The sequence below is a fragment of the Phaethon aethereus genome (genome assembly GCF_964289735.1).
Source record: "Phaethon aethereus genome assembly, chromosome: 1".
In the NCBI taxonomy this organism is placed as follows: domain Eukaryota; kingdom Metazoa; phylum Chordata; class Aves; order Phaethontiformes; family Phaethontidae; genus Phaethon; species Phaethon aethereus.
The window spans coordinates 193,764,609-193,790,687 of NC_138575.1; the positions used below are offsets into that span (position 1 = coordinate 193,764,609).

At 38.5% G+C, this 26,079-nt stretch overlaps 1 protein-coding gene across 1 annotated transcript in view; it reads right to left on the reverse strand.

Annotated features, from left to right (window-relative positions):
• Nucleotides 1–3,848: 3,848 nt before the first annotated feature.
• Nucleotides 3,849–26,079, reverse strand: part of FREM2 (FRAS1 related extracellular matrix 2) — a 144,063-nt gene continuing 121,832 nt past the window's right edge. Inside the window, exons 17-24 of the mRNA XM_082010921.1 lie at nt 18,544–18,736; nt 16,134–16,238; nt 14,833–14,960; nt 14,607–14,741; nt 9,735–9,861; nt 8,153–8,340; nt 7,085–7,231; nt 3,849–5,452 (exon numbers count right to left, since the gene is read on the reverse strand). Of these exons, the coding sequence (XP_081867047.1) occupies nt 4,940–5,452; nt 7,085–7,231; nt 8,153–8,340; nt 9,735–9,861; nt 14,607–14,741; nt 14,833–14,960; nt 16,134–16,238; nt 18,544–18,736 (1,536 nt within the window). The 3' untranslated portion in view covers nt 3,849–4,939. The remainder of the gene's footprint in view (nt 5,453–7,084; nt 7,232–8,152; nt 8,341–9,734; nt 9,862–14,606; nt 14,742–14,832; nt 14,961–16,133; nt 16,239–18,543; nt 18,737–26,079) is intronic.

Sequence of the window (26,079 nt, forward strand, 5' to 3'; positions counted from 1 at the left end):
AGTTGGGTACATAATGCACTTATCCAGAATGCCTTCTCTTGTCTTCCACGGTAGCTCAGAGCTTTTGCTACAAAAATGGTCAAAAAGACACTGGAGATGATAATCTTTACACTTGATCTTCCAGTTACACTAGTTTAACTGGAGCACTTTAACTAGCGCAGCTAGAGATTCATGCTTACATGTAAACTTACAGTCAGGAAAACTTGTATCATGAAAATGCAGATAACAGGAGACAGGAATCTAGCACATCCTTGAGCATTGACTATGAAATGGAACAAGATGCATAATTTAATAATCTTCCAGCTGTTCCCTTCTTTTTTTACTGGAAGTCAATGGTTACTTACTAAAGCAACAGTAATGCAAGGTAAATTCTGAATGGATTGTCTCTTGAGATAAGTAATAAGAAAATCAAAACTCAAAAAGCCAAACACTTGAGAGTAATTTACGATACAGCTTTCAAAGCCAAAGCATTCAGTGGTAGGAGCTGAATTCTTTTGGGGTAGGAGCTGAGTCATTTTTTCAAAAGGCAGTGTGGATGCATTAAAAAACCCTGACTCCTATAAATGCTGAAATGTAAACATGCTTAGGCTGTGAAGAGAAGGTCATCCTGGACCTGTTGGAACATGCTTGGACACCTTAGTAGTATCAGAATTACACTAAGTGCCAAAATGAAAGTGGACATGACTTGATTGCTGTGGACGATGTCGGAGTGGGAAATTAATGCCTTTTGATGTATTGATAGTGCTATAGTCCTGTGACCAGATTCTGTATCCATTTACATAGCTATTTGTATTGGAACAGGACAGAAACACTTCCAATCTGATTTGTCCTGGCAGAAATCACAACACAGAGCTCACAGATGTGACACCGGATGGCTCAGCTCAGTCCAAGTAACAGCTAAGAGTGTAATCCACATGAGCAAGTTTAGGCAGTAGAAGGGAACAGACACAGCAAAGCAGGAATCACTGCCTGCTAGTTTATCCTTCCTTATAGTGGTTGGTAAATATACTGTGTCGCTCATGTAACAAGCCACAAAGTACAGCCTGTCTGGCACTAAAGGTGGTGGGCGCTTGCTTAAGTTCACACAGAAATCAGAGACCAGTGTTGGCCAGTTTACAAAGCGTGGGGCGAGAGGGGAAAGGTTCAGAGTTGCTTTTTCTTTCTGCATCATAGTATTTATAGATATATATGGGTAACAGTCTCACTGTTAAGTGTCTACATCTCGTATTTTTCTAACCTGATACATTTGCCACTGGGAAAAGAAATCTAGTGAGCTGGCACAAGAGCCAACTGACAGAACACCAGCGCGGCAGGAACAAGAGAACTGCTTCCTGCAGACTCATTTCCACTTGCCAGTGAGTACAGTACAGTAAACCCTGCCAGCACACAGGAACAGGGCAATTAAACCTACAAAGGACATGCAGATCTCTAGAGATTTCTGATGTTCTGGAATTGAAAGAAAAATCCCTCTCTGAGCCATGAGTGCAACCACAAGGATTAAAAAACAACCCCTGTGCTGAATACTTCAACGACCAGAAAACAATCTGTTCGGGAACAAAGCAGTGAGATTTATTGCGAACACAGTAGTAAGTTTATGTTCTTCCATCAATGTGACAAGTTAGTTTTTCTTAACGCTGCATTATTGACCCCTCTCCACAGTGGGATATTCATACACAAATTTTAGATCAGTAGACAAAACAGAAGTAGTTTTATTTTTTCCTGATACAATGCCAAATATCAGTCATCGACATAACCAAAAATTATTCCAAATAAATATGCATGGAAAGATTTTTGACAGCTTGATAACAAATTTAAACACAGTAATTATTGTATAAATGGTTTAACAAATGGTATTATTGCCAGTGGAATAAGCATCTCCAGGGAAAACAGCATTGAATACATAATCTGGAAATAGATTAAATATATATATAAAATATATTCAGTTTATTGTGTGGATAGATAAATATTAACATATCTGTGCACATAACTGGGAACGAGGCACTTATTCAGGTTAGTATAAACAAGGCCACTTATTAAGTAGAAGGGAAAATGTTAATAAGCCTCCAAAACATCTTGCTGAAATCTAAAACCTTGAAGCCATAATAAAAAAGGCATGCTGTTACAGACATATTTATAGTTCACTGAATTGTAAGAAATCCAATTTCTTAAGAATGGGACAAATCTGGCAGACCTTACTGAAAACATTGGGATTTTTTTCCCAGGAAGAGGACTTTGATAGTTGACTCATGAATCTTACTCATGCTTGTCCAGCTTTTCAGTGTTTGCTTTGTATTTTTCTTTGTTATCACCAGTTTTCACTATTGTTTTACATATTGTTAGAAAAATATTAGTCTGAGAATCCCCATCAACCTAAACATTTTACAGAGTTGTAATCAGACACTATTCAAAGCAGTGATCAAGATGTTTACCAAACTAAATATTTTGCTTGTAGAACACATGGGGTTTGATGTGATTTTACAAAAAGAAATCATAATTAAAAAAATATTTTGCCTGCAAGAAACTTTAATGATACTTCAGTCTGTTAAAATTCAAAAGCAGAAAAATAGCTCTACTGAGAAACACCTAATTTCTGTATTTTATATATATTTTTTAAAAAGATCTTCTCTGCTTATACAAAAGAGGCATTTTATAAATATTAAAGTGTTCTATTATTTACACGTGTCCCATTTTACTGTAGAATCATTGACTGCTATTATCCAAACATGCAGGTTCTAGGAGACAAATTCTTCATTTGTAATTATCATAGTGATTTCAAATATAGGCACAAAAGCAAATCTGATCTTAGGCTACCTTCGCAACTTAGTTGCGAACTTAAATTAAATATAAAAAGTATCTGTGGGTTAAGTCTTTGATCAATCTTGCACACGTAATACATGGATCACAAAACCAGGAGCTTCATTAAAACAGTAAATTAATGTCAGGTGACTAGGGAAAAGGCCTAATGCACTGGGCACGTCTTGCGGATAATTGTTTCAGGCTAGAACTTAAATCAATTAAAAGAAAAGATGACTGCATGATTTTAATAATGGAGCTTGACCCTCAGGTTGCCGCAAACATCCTTCAATTAAGCAGTCTGAATTACAGTCTTCAGAAAACCTAGAAAAGGTAGGGCAGATCCTGACCTGACTCATTTGGTGAAAACCTGAGGAAATCTTATTAAATGAGTGAAGTCATAACAACATAAATCCAGAGCAAGAGATATCAGCATGAGTCCCTCTGTGGGCATATTCACACTGTACCATGAGTCACAGCACAGATATTCCTAGGCTATTAGACCTCAACGTTTCTGAGTCTTTATGGCTCTGAGGACGATTGTCAGAATTCCTAGGTCAGGTCTATCTGTGTTGAAAGAGCACCACAGCCAGGCCAGAAAGCCTTATGAATGGATTTTTTAGTCTGAGGCAGCATTATGTGCTTGCAGCCAGGCAAGCCGGATCCTGCTCAGCTAACTCACATCTCTGTCCTCAGAATGCCAAATGCCGAGTGTATTGCAGCTGGAGACAGTTTGGGGCCTGCCTGCATCCACCACCACCACCACCACAAGATGGTAGAAGGGAACAGGTATTTTAGCAACAGTTTCCACAGCCTGATTCAGATTTTACATAGCTTATATAGTTTAACTCCATTGACTTGAAAGGACTTATTTGTGTATAACGCTAGTGTGACGAATGGGACAATCTGTCCTGAAGGTTACATAGCTTTCATAGCCAAGCATTTGGCAGGGTATCTTTGGGACAGTACAGGTTCTGTCTGGATAAGAATGGACATGGGACACTGCTGATCCAAACTTCTGAGGCACATCATGCTGTCATGTTACCTAAATCAAGAATGCTGAGAGAAAATTAGAATTACCCTTGCAAAAGTAATCACTTGTTAAAAAATGACCAACAATGACCCAGCACGTTTGTCAAGATGTGCTATGATTATACAGTAATAAATATTACTTGATTCAATCAAATGTTCATTTTTTCTTCACTTTGTTGCCATTTAATATGGCAACTGACAATCCCATGCTGGATTCAGCATCATGATTCCTAGGCTCAGTTCAGGCAGAACCTTGTCCTCTGCATTTTGAATCTAACTCTAGCATCTTCTCTAGGTACTGAAATACTAATGCTTGCTTAAATAAACTTAAGAGGACGTAAGCACCCAGTTTCTATGAAAAACAAAATTCCTTCTGGATTTGTTGCATTCTTTGGCTTTATATAAACATAAATAAGAAAAAAAAATCTGATTAAATAGCTGAATAAGAATTTGCAGAAAAGAGTATATATTGCCTCCTGTGACATGCAACTGTTTATAATGTTACACTGTCTAATCTAGCTGTCTTTCGAAAAAGTTCAGTTACACATAAGTAAAAAAAAAAATCACTGGTATAGCTTAAGTGAAGTAAAAGCTTACAGGAGGGAGGATTCAGGCCTAAGGCATTTCATCACCTTTCAGACTAATTGTAGACATTGAGTTCTTTGTGAGAAACAGTACAAAATTTAACTGAAAAGTATAAGGATTCTTCCTCTCAAGTATTCTGTGTTTCCGAAGAAACAATTTCCTCTCTTATTGCAGACAGGATATATAGCACCTTTGGATAGCTTCTTGTACTTTTTTGAAATGTCAGAAAATACAAAAAGAAAAAAAAAAATCTCTCCCTTACAATGCAGTTCCTTGAATTGCTACTTAAGAATAGTGCATGATATAGGGACGACAGGATTACCTTTCATACAAAGTGGAAGATTCGGTATGGATTCTTCTATTGTGGATAATGGCAGCAAGAGTTCAGGATAAAAAATTTCAAGTACCCCTGGAAGCATATGAACTCTTCGTACCTCATGAGTCACCACGATCTGCTGACAACAAAGTGCAGTTCAAAGGTTTTTTGAGGCACTCTGGAGACTCTGGCTTGAATCCTGCGGTCTTGCAATCAAACCTCGGAGCTGTCGCTGGTGTAATTATATGGTAGCATCATTGGTTCATTGCTGCCCGACTCCTTTGTGGCTTCCTTCTTCTCAGAATTTTGTTTCCCTTTTAGCAGCAAAATGATGATTGCAACTAAGCAGATGGCAAGGAAAATGGCAGCAGCTCCACCAATGATTGTGACTATGCTGACCCCTGCTCTTTGGTTATTCAGTTCCCTGGGGAGAATGCCATTGACCGCAACCTCCCTTTGAGGAACCTGTTTCTTGCTGGTGCGATCCAGTGCTACGTGCTGTATATTTGTTCCTCGGTTGTTTCCTACTCCAATGTCTTTTGCAAATTCTGGGTCCTGTTCAACTCCCCTTTTCTGACGCCTCTGTGTGGAAGCTGCTGGGGTCCCACCACTAAAGAGCGAGTGGTACTGGTGCTCCACGCTTCTTTTGCCAATTCCGCGGTTAGCATTCTCTTTTGAACGTACAGTATAGATTGTATGGACATACCACTCCCTACCCAAAGACACCTAGAAAGACACAATTTTTTGTATTTAAACACACATATACACAACCTGGACAGCACTATACACAGAGGAAATCAATCACTGTTCTGAATTAATTGCCTGGACAAGTACTTTCAAAATAATGCACAGATAACCCCTCCACTATTTGCCAATGTGCACCAGAGGAGTCACGTTTTCTGCCAAAATTTCAAGACAGTGTAGTCTCTATTCCTCTCCATGGCCAGACTCTATGGCTATCAGGGGCAGATGAAGAAGCATAGCCTTGGCATTGTTTTGGTACTGTTAATACCAAGGGCCATATAAAGGACCTTCCAGGCCCAACCTGCCAGCTGACTAGGCCCTGATGTAGCTCTATTTCCATCTTAACGTAAGAAAACAATTTTTTACTGGGAGGATGGTTGAACATTGGAGCAGGGAGGCTGTGGAGTGCCCATCCTTAGAGATATTCAAAATCCAATTGTACACAATCCTGGGCAACCTGCTCTAGGTGACCCTGCTTTGAGCAGGGGGTTGGAAGAGACAATCTCCAGAGATCCCTGACAACCTCATCCATTCTGTGATTCCGTAATTTCCTGCAGTCTGTGTGAGATGATGCTATCTTCTTTGAATTTGTCTTCTGGATACATAATAAATCGGCCTCCACAAGGTCCAGTAGGATTGTCTGAATACTGCCTTAAAGCTACTGGCTGATAATTTCAGTGGCTGCAGCCAAGTTCTGTTATTGTTGAGAAATAACACATTTTCTATTTTACTCCTGTTTTTCCAAGTCTTTCTCAGGATATACTGATGTTTCTTCATATTCTCATTCTTCTGACAGAATGAGGACCAAAAATCATCGCATTATTGGAAATGGATTCTTCATATAAAACCTGAGATTTCATTTTCATGGAGGCAGATTATGAAAACTTTTTTATACTGGTAAGTTGTCTGATCTCTTAAGTATTCCATTGGTCACAATGGGACCTTTAGTACTGAAGTGGCCAAGAGTAGGATTAAAATCTCCTCAATATTTTTCTACTAAGTTATACACTTGAGTTTTGCATGTAGTTTTGCAAATACTAAAGAGACAAATAATGAAGAGACAGCTCCTGTCTGGGTTATATAGATCAAAGGGATGAACGTACACAGCTGAAGAATTATATTTAATTAAGAAGTAGTTGCACCCTTTAGTTGTCAATTTTTAGGTCTCCCAGTGCTTAGATGTTTCACAATGTGCAAGTGTGCCTGGAAAGAATTGCATGGAAAAAGCTGAAGTTGATGAAGTTCGTTATAAATGCTTATGATTCTTTTATTTTTTGTCTTTGACCAGTGAAATGGGAAGCAATAAAACAATGGTGTGTAACAACAACCTTATCAAGTTCTTAGAAGAAATGCATAAGAACAATTTCTATAATTTCTGGTTAGACTGGGGAATTAAGCAAGAGAAAGGCATAGTATCCCCACAGAAACCTTTTAACAAGCGCTCGAAATTTTATATCTAGAATTTTTTAAGCATTTATAATCCTGTTTGACTGTCACTGGAATCAAAATAAATCTTTCTGTTGGCTTCAATATGACTTACTGTTAACAACACTTCTTGTGCAAGTGTTTCTTTCCTGGTTCAGCAGTCTTGCTAATAAGCTACACAAATCATACCTGAAATAGAGGAGTTGAGTCTACTTTAAATCCATCAGAGCCTGGTTGTTTAACTAACGGAATTGCTTCAGGATCATCTATTGCAAGTTTTGCATTAAAAAGCACATTTCCAAAGCTTGTGGCTTGCGTCTCTGGCTGAGCTTTGTCCTACATGGTCATGGAGGGAAAAAGAAGTTTGTAAAACACAGATTCATTTCTTCTAGGAAAACCAGTTCTAATATTTATATGCAGTCTATAAAATTGCATAAATTACATATGCTATTTTATGCAGTCCAGTGTGATATCAAAAGAAAAGACATGAGAAGCAGTTGTGGTCAACTTGTGCTACCTTCTATTTAATCTCTTGCCTGAAGACTTTTTTTGTTGAAATACAAGGGGGAAAAACTAGAGAACAACCATAGCTACATTTCTAAAATTAAAAAAAACCCAAAACATGAATGTGGTCTGAAATAAAAGAAAGAAGTCTATTTCCCAGTTTAAAGAATCTACCTTTCATTTCTATTAACAGACATTCATATAAATTAGTTTAGATAATTAGATAATCATCTTACTTAAAGTTAACTCTCTAAAAGTTGGGCATCAGCTCTGTAGTCATCTAGGCTTAATCTGTAATTATTTTCAGAAGGGAAATCATCTTGGATATTCTAAGTCAGCTTTAGAGGTATCTCTCTCTCCCTATTGACTACAGAGGCAACCTGTATGACTAACTCCACATTATACACTAAATTTTGGATAGCTAAAGATGAAACAAATTCCAATTCTTAACTTGCATGTGTCCTAAGACTCCTATGGTTAATGGATATAGACAATGCAGAGAAAAATCCTATCTTGGGATTCTAACTTAGGTCAAACTCTAAATGATTAGAGTTCCCAGAAAGATTGAGAATAGAACCAGGAAAGAGAAAGGTATGATATTGCCTTCATCAGTTCATGTTAACCTGGAGTGTGACTCAAAAATTTGGTGCCATTAAGAACATTTTAAGGAACAACTGGTTTTGGATATATAAGAAGTTAGAAAAAAAATTTTAAAAATATATATGAGTATCCTCTCACAATTAGAACACTTACCACAATCTTAAACCTGTACAGAAGGGATGGAGAATCAGCAAGGCACCCATATTCAGTGTTCGATGGATTATATTTGGGTACATATCCATCAGCTCCTGTGCATAGGAAAACTTTCTCAATGCTGCAGTAGAAGGAATCACCCAAATTCTGCACTGGATCCACCATCACCCGACCATATATGATATCACCTGCAAAAAGAGCACACAGTTCACATCCTGTTACACTGAAACATTTAGCACAGTACCAAGGCTAAGTTAATAAGCCTAGTCAAGAAACTTAGTGCAGTGTAATGTGACTGTATCCATAGACACCTTGCTACCCAGCTTCCTCTGTAGGGGGTTGTCAAAGTCTATGATCAGAGTGTGCACTCTTCCACGCACTCTGGGCCACAGAATAGCTGTAGGAGGCCATTTGCCGTTGCTATAAACTGAGCGAGTTCAGGGGCAGCTTTAATTCTGGACTATACTGGGCTTTTCATCCAAAAAGTGACTTAAAAAAACATTATGGACTCCTCCGCAGCAGACCAGGGTGTAGGTTTTGTCCTCCTGATAATGCACTTTGTTGCACAGACAGGAGTTTTTATGCCAGTAGAATCCTATTCAGGCTGTGTAAGAGTTTACTTATACTTGGGCAGACTGGCATACCATACAAGAGAAATTAACATTATGGAAAGTCACAGAGACGTTTTCGGAGACTTGGCTCCCTACTGTGTAATTGCATTTCAGCTGTCTGTTAATGTTTAAGATAACACATATTTGCCAGGCCTGTACAAATAAGCTAGGCCATTGCTATGCAGGCAAGAGAAGTATACTGTGTGCAGCTGTCGGATAAGTACAAGTGGTTAGGAAGGTTGAGAATCTGGAGAAAGAAAGAAGAAATGTTGTGTTGCTTTTACAACAATTTGGAGCAACTGTAGAATTTGAGAGAGAGAGACCAGGTGCCTGCTGTTCAAGAGACTCTGCAAATACATTGCAAAAGACAGTTGCGTATTCAAGGTGCTGGCGCTCTGATAAATAGGCAAAAGAGGCACATGAGGAAGGCAGAGGAATGAAGTGACTGCTTAGGTCCACTGGGAGATGTATCAGTTCAATCAATCTTCCTAGCCCCAGCCTACTCAGTAGAGGACAGGGAGAAGGAAGAAAGCCTTGATGCTGTGCAAGCACTGTTTGGTAGTAGCCAAAACACTGGCATGTTATCAGCGTTGTTTTACCACAGATGTAAAGCATGGCACCATAGTGGCTGCTATTAAGAAAGTTAACTGCATCCCAGCCAGACCCAGTACACTCATCCACAACAAAAAGACTGTCCAGTATTCGCTTATCAACTAGGAATGTTCTTAATACCAGCCAGTGTTTATAAAGTGCTCAGTTTATGAGAAATGGCACCGGTACTGTAACCCTCAGACAGCAGTTTCAGTGCAGATTGGCCAACAGCTCTGATGTAAACTGCCATGTAGGAAAGGCAAATGCAAAAGAACACAAGCAACAAGCCCAAACCCTTACTCCTATTTCGTTCTGACTGAAACAGGATCCTGATAGAGTGGAACACATATTAAATGTGCATGATCTGTGCACAATTATACCTTCTGAGAAAGCAACATCACTTTCTTGCCCAAAGCCCATTGAGCCATCAGATAGCCATAGTGTCTTTTTGGAGAGGAGGAACATCTGGGTGTTCAAGCTGAACTCAGCAGCCACTGGGTCACTGACCTAAAACACAACAGCATAAGGCTCTTCAACAAGTATTATTTAATGACTCTTAAAACACAGCATGATCTTCTCCCAATGTACATTATTTATCAGCTCCGCACATCTACATGCAATAATAGAGTTTAACCAAAAAGATTTCTTTTTATTAGACATATATTGCTATATATTTTACATGCAAACAGCCTTTGGGTTATCTGCCTCTCTGATATTTGATAAGGTTCTAAGTTAGTTTCTTCCCACCACATTTATCCATACCCCAGCCAAGAAGGTGCCAAAGGCAACTTATGTGTGGGGGTAACATGAGGAAAATATTTCCCTCAATAACTTGTTTCTCTCTGACTCATCACAGCCTGTTTTCTCTATCACATTTTCATTCTTACACCCAAGACCCACCTCTCCTTCTGATCCTCTGCCAGTTATTTGAAAGTGCACATAGCTGAGGATTTATTTGCAAGTATCAGTTCTTCTGATGTGCTGCAGGATATCAGATCATCCACGTGAAAATGCACCAAACCATTTTAGCATCTGTTTATACTAATAGTTATCTTTATATATTTGACAGTTATCTATGGTTCTTCCTTGATTACATTACAAGAATAAAATAAATCAATACCATCAGCAGCAGGTTCTCATTGGGCCATATTACATAAGTTAGAAGACAAACTATAAATGAACATGGCGACCTTAAAAGGTCCATTTCAGCACGAAGATTCTATGATTCTATGATTCTATAACAAAAAGGAAAGAATATAGTGAACAGAAGAATTGGGGAGAGCCCAAATTTCAAAAGGATGCAGTGTACCTGTGGAAACAATGTGGAAGACACGCATTCAAAAAAAAAAAAAAAGAACAAGAGGCTACAAAAAAATAAAAAATGTTAACATATATATGTATATTTATGTATGTATATGTATATGTGTGTGGAAAGGAAGGAAGGAAAACAGAAAAGAAAACATTCTTGCTGGCTCATGGACAAGGGGGTGATGGAATGAGATATAGCAATATCAACAAAGACTACTGCTGCAAGTTATACAGCTGACACATTTATTCTTCAAATCTCTTTTTCACAATGAAGTCCCAAAACTATCAAAGCAACCGGATTTGGCAAGAAGAATGCATAGCTGAAATATTTTTATAAACCCACTGCTACTCTTCAGAAAGAGCAACCCTACCCCCATAGCCTTTTCACTGAAATAATAATTTTTAAAAAAATTTCTATTCTCTTGGTGTGCCTGAGATTCAGGCTATTGGATTGCAGTCCCACAGCTTCAAATACCTGACTGGCACAACTGTTTTCCAGCTGTGGTTCTGAAAGAGAATCAAGCATGGCCTCATCAAGGACTTCCAGGGCAGAGTAAATGTCCACTGAATAGAAAACAAGAAGTGTGTATTCAGCTCAGGGCACTGGACTTTCGCCACACAGTTTACAACAATGCTAAGACCAGTGTCCTGGGTAAATATTGTACATTTGTCGATGAACACGTCTCTTAGGCATCTTATTTTAAGTTACTATTTATATTTCAGTTTTACATGTAAGTTTCAGTGCTGCCAGAGGCTGACACATAGCTGTTACTTATGACAGTAGTTTAAATGTATTTATTTTCATGTGCATTTGAGGCATTTTAAACAAGAGTCCTTAAAAAATAATCTGTCAGCATCTGTTGGGTGAGAAGAGTACTATCAATTTATTCTACCTATTTGCCATGTCCATGAACTCTGCATATGGATGATTTGGGGACAATGCAGATCACTCATGGTTGACATCCCCACCTCCATGGGACCAAAGCCCACGAGATACTTGCTACCTCAAGGAGCAGAGAGCTCTTGAGATAGGTCCATCCCTATCAGGGCAGCAAGTATTGTGATTATGGAAGTGGTCTGTCAGGAAATAGTCATGCGCATTTAAAGAAAGGAGATGTTGAAAGGACTGGGATAAAGCAAAGCTCAGAGGTTGAATGGTGTTCATGTTCAGGAAATCCCAGAGTGAGACAGTGGCAATACGATCCTCACTAGTGTTCCAGGCTACCTGCTTCCCTCTTCAGCAGCCACAGAGAGAGGAAAAAGGAGATGGGCAGATACATGTTAAAGAAGGAAATGTTGAACCAAAATCTCCAGAGGAAAGACGCCAAATATATTGCCTTTTTGATGTTTGATTCTTAAAATGGTCCCTCACTTGTGAAGAGTCAAAACAATTGTGAAGGAAATTAGAACAAAAAGTTTCCAAGAAAACTAAAAGCCTCGTATTAAAAAGCCCAAGAAGATAATTCAGTATAGCATCTGGAGCACTAGAGTAAGAATTGAGAGAAACAACTCCTGCCCTGCCCCATCATTTCATCATTAGACTTCACAGTAAAAGTCATTCTGGTCCAGCTGTGACACATGCACTCACTGACTTCATAGAATTATAGGATGGTTTGGGTTGGAGGGCACCTTTAAAGATCATCTAGCCCAACCCCCCTGCCATGGGCATGGACATCTTCCACTAGATCAGGCTGCTCAAAGCCCCATCCAACCTGATCTTGAACACTTCCAGGAAGGGGGCATCCACAACTTCTCTGGGCCACTTGTTCCAGTGTCTCACCACCCTCATTGTAAAAAATGTCTTCCTTATGTCCAACCTAAATCTACCCTCTTTCACTCGCCCCTTGTCCTGTCACTACAGGCCTTGGTAAAAAGTTTCTCTCTGTCTTTCTTATAAGCCCCCTTTATATACTGGGAGGTCACAGTGAGATCTCCTTGGCCCATTCTCTTCTTCAGGCTGAACAACCCCAACTGTCTCAGCCTTTCTTCATAGGAGAGGTGTTCCAACCCTCTGACCATTTTGTGGCCCTCCTCTGGACCCACTCTAACAGGTCCATATCTTGCTTGCACTGGGGACCTCAGGACTGAATGCATTGGGCCTGTGCAAGGTATCAGTTGTTTCCTAGTCTAAGGACCAGTGTCACAGTCTGACCTTTCATGCTCACTTCTCTGTCTTTTGTTTCTTATTTCTAAAGCAGTGGATACCAATGTTTATTCTGTTTTGCAGAGTGACTAGAAAATCTTAGAGGTAAAGTGCTAGATACAGCCTATTGAACTTGTGCTACCGCACTGCTGCTAATTGCTTTTTTGGGACCTGCTTTAAGTCCACATAGTCTTTCAATCTATGATCAAAGGGAACAACATCATGGGCAAAAGAATTTCCTGCATTCCTTTTACTATGAGTATCTCAAAAATATTGGTTGGTTTGAAAATTGCTGGTGATGGAGGGCTAACTGGCCACAGTCCTTGGTGATTATAACACTGTTGCAATTTTGTACCTTATCCCTATTTTGAATTGATGTACCTGAAACTTCCATAGACTGTATTATTAAAGCTTTATCTGATATAATGACCCCTATAGTATCCATATATCTATTCCAAGGCAGTTCTTAGTCTTACTCATACTTCTTAGTTCTTAGTCATAAGCTTCTTCCAGGTAAGAGTTAGGTCTCTAGGACCAGACATAAGCTGTAGTTTAACATTGCTGTGAGTCGCTTTAGAGTTCCTAGAAGCAGACTAGAAATGCCCGACAAAAGCTGAAGTGCTGAACTAGTATAAATTCCCCTCACCCTCTCCATTCAAACCTTTTCAAACTGTTTTGCTGGTTAACTGTGGGAAGGCAGGTTTCATGTCAGATCACGTATCATCTCTCTGCTTCGCCAGGACTTAATGCTATATCAGAAATCATCTGTTCTCCTCATCTGTTCTGCTATAGCTGGTATAATGCCAAATGAAAGCGTAAAGCCTGCATACATTCCCTTGTGTACTCTGGCTAATTCAACAGGAAAGTGATTGTGTATCCCTGACTGATCCGGATCAGATTTATACTGTAAGATGATTTAATAGCATACATCTATACTATTAATGAGCATGAAACCACAGCTATACTGTTCCAGTATTAGTTGAATTGGCTCCAAATAACAGAAATGATATAACTTCCTCCTTACACATCCCAAGGTCATGCTAGCTTTTTTGATAACATTGTAAAGTGGCAGTTTATGTTTTGTTAACTATCCAGCATGACTCCCAGATATTTTTTAGTCAATGCTTTCTACAGCAGGGTCCATTTCTCATATTTTTTTCCCAGCTAAAGAGCTTTACAGCTGGGTTTGTGAAAAGCATGTTGTTTGCCTGTTCCCCTGTTCCCCTAGGATCCACATTGCTATGGGTGAGATTTGTCTCACTCTGTGAGTCTTAAAGCTAAGCATTTTACCGGTGTTGGCTATCTCCACTTCCTCTATAGTCAGTGAAGGAAATCCTGCCTTAGGACTGAATGAATCTTACTCTGGAGGTCCCATTTTTAATACCAGAGACCTATCTCTGACCTTTGTGTCAGATGAAAACCTTCTGATAATAGTTGTATATTTGCCTAATTATGTGATAAAAATTTTTCACACCAAAGCCAACAGACAAGTAAAGAATTCCTAAAGGTTAGTTTATATTACAGTTACTATCTTCCAAAGTGATGTCAATGAGCTTCTTATTGGCTATCAAAGATTGTCCATGCATTGAGGACGAAAATACATTTGTCCTCCTACATTAGCCTTTCCCAGTTGGGTAAAACTGGTTAAATAGCAGGAGAGGTGTTATCCTACCAATTCAGGAACTGGTTTGTTTATAAGCAAATACACTCAGTTTCTTGCACTATCATTACAAGACCAACAAAGGCAATTTGGGAATCAAACTGAAAAGGAGACATGATGAAGGTATCATTGGGGTGGTACCTGCTGGAATCGGATATCCAGATCAAATGTGATAGGCTCTCTGGGATTGCAGATCACTGGTAGGCTGTACTCCTGATGTGCAGCAGTGGTACAAGCTATCAACTTCACGGTGTACATTCCAGAATAGTCCCGAACCTGAAGAAAGAGAGAGAGAGAGAGGTGTTCCACCAACATCCTCACAAACAGGCTGGGGCAACAGAAGACACAGTGAAGGCTGAGGTTTTACCGCAAAATCTGAAACAAAGCTCCACTGCTGTACTGGCTGGTTGTATGTTGGCTCACTTCGGATCAGGCTGAGGCTAAATGTCAGGCCCGGGTGATCAGCTGACATAACCATGGAAGTTAGAGATGAAGCTAGAAACATGCCAAGAGACAGGTTTGTCACCTTTAGTGTTTCACTGCAAATTCTCAGAGCCTGAAACGCATTCCCAATAATTCATAAATCATAATCGACCACAGCTGATGTTAATACCTTTACAGGGCACTGGTTTTTATTAACTGAAACTAACAAAATCAATTACAGTCAACACAGCTGGGCCTCCTTGATTCCTATTCAAGTGTCTATTAAACAGTTGCTTTTGGGCTACGCTACCAGAACTGTATGAAGATTAAATTTAACAGACAGGCAAAACAGTGAGAATGGAATGACAAAGATCTATAATCCCTCCTGTTTTAAACTTGGAATGTCAGCCCAGGGAACACAAAATAATTTCTCTTAGCCATGTAACTCTTTCGGCTCTGCCTGATAAGCAAAGCCTAACATGCTAGAGGACAGCTGAGAAAAAGTAGAAGCACTATGAAGGAGTTTTATAGGTTAATAAAACTGAGTTAAACTAAAAGAGATTTCTTAAAATGATTTTTTTCCCTTCTCATTATTGTTCAGGAGGTTTAATTTAGTTTAGATAATCTTTTCCATGGCTGGTATTCATGCTCAGGTTTATGCCTATAGACAGAGTCTTACCCCTGTGATTATTCTGAATAAAGGCAGTGGGGTTTAAACAGATTAAGTTGCAGAATCAGATCCTCAGCAATGACTAATTGAATGGCAATGAGAATGTTTTATTAACAGAGTGATACAATGCTCATACAAGACCTTTTCTTACTCTCTGAAAAAGGTCTAAATAACCTAGAAAGGCTTCAAGTCAGAAAACAAATTTTAATGTTATCTAAGTTCCTAGGGCAACATAAGTAAATAGCTAATCATAGCTTTTGGATTAAAGATATATATTTATAGTTCCCTAGTGGACAGAATGGCCTAGATCTTCATCTTTCATAAATCAGGCTCTTGATCAAGTGGAACTATCTGCTTTCCATCAGATTCATGCATATTTCATTAAGTTTGAAAATATGAATACAGTCATCAATAACAAGTAGAAAATCCCAAGTAGAGGAAAAATCCTTATCTAAGGAGCACAGTACATAAAAAATTAAAGTATCAGTAGCAGAAACAAGAAAAATTAATAGTATAAAATTTGTGGGGGGGTGTCTTTGTTTTTATAGTAGTGCTAAAGCGTAGATTAAGCTTACCAGGATGAGACATCACAAACAGACCATGAAACCGAGCTTCAGTCTTGAAGTTGACAACCAAGCGCCCTTCTTCACTAATACGCATGCTGGTTGGGTACAGGGAACCTGGCAGCAGAAGTCAATTCACAAGGTTTATTCCACTAGCAGATGACAAATAAACCACACTCCTACAAAACACCAGCCACACTCTTTCATTTCCACTTGTCATGTCATTTGTTTGGGAGGAGGCCTGATGGTACCTTTTGGGTTGACTCAAGATTCTTCTCAAACAAGAAATTTACACAGTGGGGCCTAGACTTTTCGTAATGCTTCAGCTTTCCAAAGCACATACAGAACTCCCCTGCGCCGTCATGGTTTTACATGTTATTATGGACCCACACAGCCGCTCTAGTAGGCTGAGGAAAGTCAGCAACAGCTGACTTTATGTTCAGGCAACAGCATGGTCAGCTGCCAGGGGGTTCTATAGAAGGAATAATACTTTTGCTTTTACCAAGTATTCAAGCTGACTCCTACCAATGAAAGCTGCTTCAGAGATATCGTTTACCAGTGCCTCCCTCTCTATTGTACCAAGGCAGCATCCATCAGCATTTAGTTGTAGCAGTTGGTTGTGGCTTCCATGGCAATCTGCTTGTGAGTGCTTGAATCTGTGAAACTCATTCTGACAGGCTTTGCATTACTGGTGATTTCTGGTGTGAATCTGGCCCAAAACATGGGCTTAATGTTTCCTAATTTCAGGTTACAAGGTCTTGTTTATACATCAGAAGTGGTTTATTGCTGTAGCTTGCAGCCAAGTCCCTTTTTCTCTAGAGTTTGACAAAGCTTCAGAGTTCAGGCATTTCCTCCAGTGCTCCCTTACAGAGAGCCAGTGATGTGCCACCATTCTGCTTGCCAGGAGTAAGAAGGAAACAGGAATATTCCTCTATGAATGTGTTGGAAACCTAGTACATCAATGCGAATGTACACCACCCGTACAAAATCGCCAGTACCAATCATATTTATTGGTACTTTTCTTATATTTATATATGTATGAATGATGGTTTTAGAAGACCTTGACTGCTTTACAGTTTTACATAGAATTTATGTAGGGGAATTATATGTAATAAAACTAGTTAACTCCTCCCTGCCCAGAAAAGCAGCTGCTCATTGTGCAAGGCTGTGGAGTGAGAAAAAACTGCTCAAATTAGATTGGGATATGTTGGGGGTCTACCCTCCACTACCTCACTGGGTTTATCATGTGTTTTGTGCTGGCAGTTTTCAAAGGGAGCTGCCAATGTTCAGCATCTCCAAAGACCTGGTCATCAGCTGCTTAAACAGAGAAATAAAAAAATATAAGTATCAAAGATGGGAAAATGGTGGCGTAGATGCACCACATAGCTGCTGTGACTGAGGATTAGGTCTGGTTGCTATCCAGTGACTAGTACATCATATGATTTGGGGCATGTGGCTTATTCTTTAGGCATGGCATGACATGTGCTTCATTCTTCATGCCTTGTAGATTCCCCTTGCCACTCCTCATTTCCTGCTCTTAACATGAGGACAGAAACTGCATAGCAATGACTTCTGTAGTTCAAATACAGAGTCTGCAGAAACAAAAAATGGTTTTGTGTTCACTGGAGTCCTGAAATTGTGTAAGTGTTCATAATTAGATCTGGTGCCTGTATTTTACCTTAGGCTGAGACAGCTATGAAACACCTGAAACTTAATGCTGGGGAAAACTAGGTAAATTTGCATAAAAAGAACAAAGAAAGAAGCATATAGGTATAACTATAAATTTTAATCTTTCACAGACATCTGTATGTGATTATTTTTTAAAAATAAATTAACTTTTGCAAAGATAAATTCTGTAATGATAGACTTTGATTTTCTGACAGTATCACATTTAAAGAATGTTTCACAGTTTAGTACTCTAACACATAGGACAGGCTATTATATGCATTATACATTTCTGTATATTTTGAATGTTTCACAATTAATGTTTCCAAAATATTGTAAGTTTCTGACACGTACATTCATGGTCAGCAAAAAACTATATCACAGAAAAGTTTCAGATTTTTTTTCATTAAAGTGCAAACATCTTGTGTGTTAACAGAATAGGGGTACATAGCAAAACTTGAGGTTCTGAGTAGAAATAAATGAGTTAATTTTTGCAAGTGTACTTCAAACATAACAAGACAATTATCTTTCTTTGTGATAAAAGAACTGATGTCAACGTTACATGGTTTTCATAAACGCCCCAGCAGAGAACTGTGAGTGCTAGGAAATGACAGATTGTTTGCAACTAATAATAAATGATATACTATTATTTATTTTTTTCTTTAGTATTAGAATGATTGAAAAATCATCCTACTGTGTGCAAATTATACTCTTAATAACAGAATATGAGCTCGAGGCAAAAAAATCCAACACCCACCTTGGAGCTCTGCTTCAGGTGGGCTACCGATCCCATCCTTCCACAGGATGGCAGTGTCATACACAAAAGTCAGCCGGAGCTCTGACTGTAGGTCGAAATGCTGCCAGCCTCCTACACCCACCGGAGAGTGGAAAACATAGGAGACGTACAAGGGGACTCTCAGAGTGACATAGGACTGTACTAGGTTGAGAACCTATAAAGAGGAAAATTATTTATTTAGGTTAGTGGTCGTGAAAGGCAGCATTGCACAGGGGATCCTATTGCAAGAGAAAGAGAAGACAGAACTCGAAATACATATTATGACTGAATCAAATTCTTTCATTTTGCAAATTACAGATGAAGTGCAAAACATCACATTTCAATGGTTTTCAGCTGAGCTTACTTCCACTCAAGTTCCATTTTTGTATTGAAACTGAATACGTGTTCTGATAAAACATAAACCCCTCAATTTTGACTCATTTTTGTTTTGTTTTTTTAAAGCACGCAAAAAACATGGCTACAAATGAAGGCTTTAGAAATTTTTCAAATATCATTTTGCATTTTCTCTATCCTTATGCGTTAATCAACTCTTTTGCTTACATTCTTATGTTACTATCCTGTAAGAAGCTCTTCTGGAAGACCCTGAATTTGCTCAGACGTTGTTGCAAGACTGAGTCCTTGGACTGTACTTATTCATCTCTGGAACTATTTCTTCCTTTGTGCATGGATAGTAGCTAACATACTGCATGCAAACATGCAATCATACAGTTTATCACTGTCTGGGAGAACTAAAAATAGTATGCAAGTTGATATAGATTTAAAAGTAGACCCTTTATGCATATGTTGTACAAAATATAGCACTGTGTTTAATTATTATCAGCCAGGGAATTATATATTGTCTATATTATATATCTATATTATATATTGTCTATATTTTTTGATGAAAAAGGGCAAGAAAAACGGTGTCAGTAACTTGTCACCTCTAAAGATAGATCTTACATGATACATGGATCCAAACCTTTCTGAAGAGATTTTGCATTTATGCTTTGTTACAAATATTTTTTCATTCACATCTCTCTGATTAGAAACATGTAATCCACATCCTTTTGGAACATTCTGGATTTTCTTGGAGAGTTGCAGAAGGAAAGGCATTGAGATCATCTCCCAGTGGGAAATTGTTCAAAGGCATAAATGGTGTTGAAGTCCCATTTACTTCAAATAGAAATTGCATAGGTAAATTTGTACATGTGAACATTTCCCTGGAGTGATTACCTTGCAAGCTTTTAAAGAGTGTTTTGCACTATTAAAAAACCCCAACAGTCAAAGAACTTTACAAGTTGTGTAAAACACAAACTCTTTCTGGTTTCACCCAGTGGCACGTCAGGGGGCTGAATGTTCATTACCTTACAGGTGCTTTACATTTCCAGATGCCAGACAAAACAGTAAAACTATGAGAACACAAATTTACTGCCTGCACTGACTAAATACTCTGAACTAAATAAGGAGTTCATTATGGCAAATGTTCATAGTTGCCACAACTCATTTTCACATGTGACACTGCTCGATCTCCACACTATGCTACCAAAACCCTTTTCACTTACATTGTCTGCGTTGTTCCATAAAATGTGCTGGCATTTAGACAGTAGACAGTGTGGAAACACACAGTACCATGCAGTAAAGCAGCCTGGTAGATAATATGAGAAGCTACAGTTATAGATTATTTTATATTAATGCTTCTTTGTTGGTTTTACATAAACACAATCAAGAACATCTATTTGGAACAAAAATAAGGGTTTTCTTCTCTATATGGGTAGGATGACAAATAGAAGTTAGACAAAAATATTATTCTTTTGTCCTATTTAAGTTGCAAGTTTATCTTTGGGATAACTGCATGGGCATCTGAGCAATTATTTCGGACATGGATTTGCTAAATTGTTCCGAATAACAACACAGAATTCTCACTTCTATTAAGAAAAAAAAGCCTATGATGCAACTGTACAGTGCATCACTGTTTGCCTTTGATTCAGGAGTAACCTTGAACATTTGTCATTTCCTGGAACAGTATCAAGATCTGAATACATTTCGTGGTATAACAAATGTGTTACTACTGAAAACTCATCCCCGACAAACTATGTTGGCTTTTCTCTGTGCATTTTCATTCTACATCTGCATCTACAACAGTACAGTAAGAATTAGACATTGAAGTCAAAGATCTGAAATTCAGTTTTCTTATGAGGAAGAGAAAAAGGCATGTGGAAGAAGATTTAATCCATGTCCATTACCATCTTGAAAAGTTGCATATATAATGCTTAATGATAATGTAGAGGAGGACTGGAATATCACACAGGGAGAATTTAATGACCTTGAGGACTAGAATAATAGAAGTGAGATGGAATTTTATAGCATGAATTATAAGGTAATAGAAACTAGTGACAGGGATTTCTGGTAGAAATGCAAGACATTGGTTAGAAACAATAGAGGGTAAAAAAATTTTGGTATGTGATTTGATCACATCATAATGATGACCTTCCTACCCTCTCCATGTGATATGATCCTAAGATAAACTGAAGAATGGGGTGGATATTAGAAGCATGCATGCCATTACACAGAGCACTAGTGAGAGCTTATCTGGAACAGCTTTGATCATCCATGCTTGCAAAAGCCTAATTTACATTGTAGACTGTAGAAAAAGAAATCAACATAATCACAGGAATGGCAAAACTATCTGATGAGAAGAGACTAAAATAGCCAGGTTGTTTAGCCTAGTACAACAAAGGCTGAGAGGGAATAAGAATGCTGTCTATGCAAGTCAGGAGATGAACAGCAGAGAAGGGTACTGATGATGAAAGATGGTGCTGACAAATGGGCATAAGATGGCCATTACAAATACAGCCTAGAAAACAGAAGAATTTCTAGCCCTCAGTGGGGTGGCATTGAACAAGAATAGGGAGGCCGTGAAATCCTAGTAGTTTTTAGATTAAGTTTACAAGTGTTGGAACCACATTATATAGAGGGTTAAGGCAATGGCCTGAACAAAGTGATCCAGAAAACCCCTTCTAGCTCAGTATCTTATGCTACCTCAAGTAAAAAAACCCCTTCTTTCAAAGCTTTTCTTGATTTTCAAGTACAAGGTATCATCCGCTCTTCACATACACTGTACATCAAGCAATCAGTTAATGAGGTTTGTAAGCCACATTTTGGGTTTATTTGCCTCCATTCAATGGGAGCATAGTGTTAGTGAGTTCAACTCATTTATCCTGGTGGAAATCCAGCAGCAGAATTCTTCTGGGGCATGTCTGCCTGAAACACTGCTCCTTTGCCATACATTACCACTGCTCTGTGGGAAAATCTGAAACCATAGTGCCAAAGAATTGTATCCATTTCTAGGACCCTAGAATTTAGAAGGTTCTTCTCTTGTAGCAAAACCCACAAGAAATGTCTGGGCAGCAGGGCTGCTTGCCCCAGCCTAGGAATTTATTCATGTACTTATGAATCTCTCTGTGCTTCCATCAGTACGGCTGCCCTTCTGTGTGATTCATAGCATGTAGGGAGAACAAGGAGGTCTTGCTGAACCAGTGTATTGAGTTTTTATGCTCACAAATCCTTTTTCAGGCACTCATGGATTTGCAGGTGTGGAGGAAAACCTGCAATACTGATAGCCAGAGAATTACTAAATAAATAGTTCCTCTCTTCTAACAGCAAATTAAAACTTACAAGGCACTTTCATTTCTTGCTGTAAAGGAAAATGCCATGACGGGAAAACTATTCTTCACCAGGCAGAAAAGAAAAGTCTCAAGACATGCTATATGAAATACAGAGGATCTTTTTTTATATAATAACAATAAAACAAAACAAAACAAAATAAAATAGGAAATTAACTGCAGAGAAAAACTGTGTCAGAGTAAGTGACCATAGCCCCCCAACCAATGAATCGATGGAATGTGTTACACAGATGGAGTTGTCTTACTTCTCTAGCCCTCTTAATAACGCCATTTAGGCGAACATGAGAAAACATTCTTTCCATTGCGTTATCTTTATTTCCCAGCACTGCCTGCAAAGCCTATTGAAAGTAGCCAGCTGTTCATATTTTATCTCGATGTGACACTGATGAAACCAAAATGGTAACCTAGAGCTGTGTGAGTGTAGGATCAGCTTAATTACTGTGAGGAGACATAACAGGTGCATTATGTTCCTATGCATCCTATGCACAGGAGATTTTAGCAGTTGTACTGACAAAATTATATTCGTTAACATGAATTTTAAAAGATAATAAGTGCGTGTGACTTTTAACCTTGTGATATGAGGATAGAAATACAGACTACACCTATACCTCAGCTGAATTGGGGAAATCGTGTCTAACACTCTGTGACAATGCCGGGTCTGGAGAATCTGAGAAGACGGAATACAAAAATTTTTCCAAGCAGGGAGCAGACTCTTACAGTTAATATCTGAAAAAATGTAGACCACAAATCATTCAAACAGTGCATCTCAAAATTCATGTGTCTCAGGGAAGAACATAATTTATACTGGACATCGATATAAGAAGTAGAGTTTCATACATTTTCTTTGTAAGTTAAATTATCAAAGAACATAAGGTCTGTTTTTAAATACTGACAATTTCCATTTAAGACTTAGGAAATATTAATGGGCATTTCTATAGGTGTTCTTCTTTCGTTCCCTTTTCTGATGCAAACTGTCAAACTTCATTAAGTAAAAAAAAGTAATTAGTTTGAGAATATGTCATCTAACAAGTGAGAATATTTACAACAAAAAATATTTTCAGTTAAGGCTTTGGGGCATGGACTCTGTTCTACATCTATATTGTGTTTTATTTACCTGTCTTACATTTCCAGAGGGCAGAACTTGGCAGTGTGTATGTGTGTGTGCGCTGTTAGTACTGATATAATCAGAATTAGAAATTAGAAATAATAAAGTTCATGTTTTATATTGTATATTCCAATGAAACAAACTTTTCATGAAAATTGTATTTTTGTCTTCCAAATTACCCTAAGCCTCATTTTCAATTGCATTTACTTGTTATGTCTGTGAATTTAAGTCACACAAGCTTAAACAATGTTATCTATTAACTCTTTACACAATATCAATACTGTAAAGCTAAGATTTGGCCCCAAGAAGACATGCGGCCAGGTAGGTCACAGGTGAAATGCAAAACAGGTTTGTTTAAAGAAGTCTCAATGGAGAGGAGTATGCAATACAGCCTTGAAATGCCAGCTCCTTGAAAAATTTAACCTCTGACTTTGTTACACAGCTGGTGCATTAACTTTATAGTAGATTTTTTTCTCCACAGCACATACTAAATGCATGTGTTTGCAGCTGGAGAAAAAAGGTTTTGACTGTTAGTGAGCTTCCATGTCAAGGGAATACAAGTTGCAGGGCTTTCTTAAACTTGACTGTGGTGGCTGAACTAAACACAAAAATCTGAAAATAGACATTTCTGTCTATTTGCATTTTACAGCATCTAGTGAGATTTTCAGAAGAGCTGACTTTTCCCCTTGAGGTATGATTTTGGTAAAACTAGAACTAGTAAAGCTGGAAATATACATTTTCTGTGTAATAAAAAAACTCTGCAAGCTGCCTCATGTAAGCTGCAGCAATACATTAGTGATCTTAAAATCTGTTTTCAGATGGGATTTTCAAACACTCAGTGCCATAACATGTGTAGCATAAATATGAACTGAACATATTGGAAGACAGACATTTTCAGTTTTGGCCAGAAATAACTTTTTGCTAGAGAAAAAAACTGCTCAGCTGTACTCAATTACAGTAGCTTCAAGGTATCAATCTGTACGTTCAAGTATTTTGACATATGTTCACCTTCTTGTTTTTGTCAGACTTGCTTAACTAGTTGTTGTTAAGAAAATTTGTTTGAATGGTAATTTCCCTGCTTCCCTATGCCAAGTCTGGCAGTGGACTGGAACTAGGGAAAGCAACATCCACATATAAATACTTGGCCAGAACCACACAGAAGCCTTCAGATGCCAAACTGTCTGGCTACAACAGTTATAACAGTAGGAAATGAGATCAAATGATACTTCACACTCTATCAAACAAGTCTAGGCCAACACTTCAATATATACTTTATTAAAGGATAGTCACTTGCTTGGTTTTCACTGTTTCATTTTTTAACTTCCTTTCATGAATATCTGTCATTGTTCTAGCACCTGCATCTTGAGAATGTGAGATGTCTGTAGTACTTGACTCTCACAATGTCTCCATGAAGTAAAATCCAACCTTTATTACTTACCTAAAAATACAGGAAGACAGCCCTCAGGTAGGTGAGTTCCACATTTTTAAAGCCTATCCATATCCACAGACACACACTGAATTTTAGGCTGTGACTGCAGGCTGTCCAAAAGAAAACTGTTGCAGCTAATCATCAAAGCTGACTTTAACTTTAGCCAGAAAACTATAATCCAAATGAATTCGCTCAATTTAAAGAGGAGTAGGTCTTTATTTTTAAAAATAAGTTCCTTAAGGTGCACATCTAAATCCATATTAAGATACATAAATGCCCGATTTTTCAGATGTGGTGAATACGGGGAGACCCCAGGAACAAAGCGTCATGCTGTATACTGAAAGGAGTGCTGCATCTAACTCACGCAGGGTTTGCTCATGCACAGAGTAATTGAGAAAGAGAATGGGTCACAAGCAAAAGGCCTCAAAGGGGAAAAAAAAAAGAAAACTAAGACCTTCTCTGTATGTATTATGACAGTTCATGAGTTCATGGGAACTGGCTAAGACAGCTGCAGCCTGCTTCAAACACTAGGAGCACTGCCAGAAGAACTAAACCAGCTGCAGGTCTCCCACCTCACTTCTTGCTGACGGAAGCGCATCTCCTTCCTCTATCATAGGAGGAGCTCCCATAAAGTGAAGGTCCACATCACGCAAGATATTGCCAGGTGATTTTGTGAAATCTCTCTGAATCAACAGTGCTATCTTTGTTTGACCATACAGGTACTGGAGAGACAGAATCAAGAAACAGAATTTTGAGCTTAAAGATCTAGCCAAAATAACTGGTAAATTCAAGCTACTACATTTGCAGTGGTTGCACGATGTGGTAAGAGTGTTTTTGTTATTTATCTGTTTTGTCTGTATAATAGAACTTAAGCTTCCTTTGTGTGCTGAAAAAACATGGTGAAAACCATAGCTGCCAGCCTTCCTCTCACAGAGGAGGATTATTAATTGTTCACTGAAGAAGAAAAATCCAACAATGGTGACAACCACAGAGATAGGGCACTGACTGCCTCCCCTCTCAGCTGGAGGGGGTCATGTGAAGATAAAGACCAAACTTGGAGAAGAATTAAATGGAGGTGGGGGAAACAGGGAGGGCAGTGAAGCGCATACTGGCTGCGGGGCAATGCTTCACTGCTAGAAGTAATTCAGCTTGATATTTCACTTAACACACTGTAACCTTTTAGCTATAACCTACAAAGCACTAAAGAATGACTTCAGCTGCAGTTTCATGGCTCTCATAGCTGATATTCGTCCCTCTTTGCTTTTAAATGAGGTATCTTACCTAAAGTACATAATGCTTCT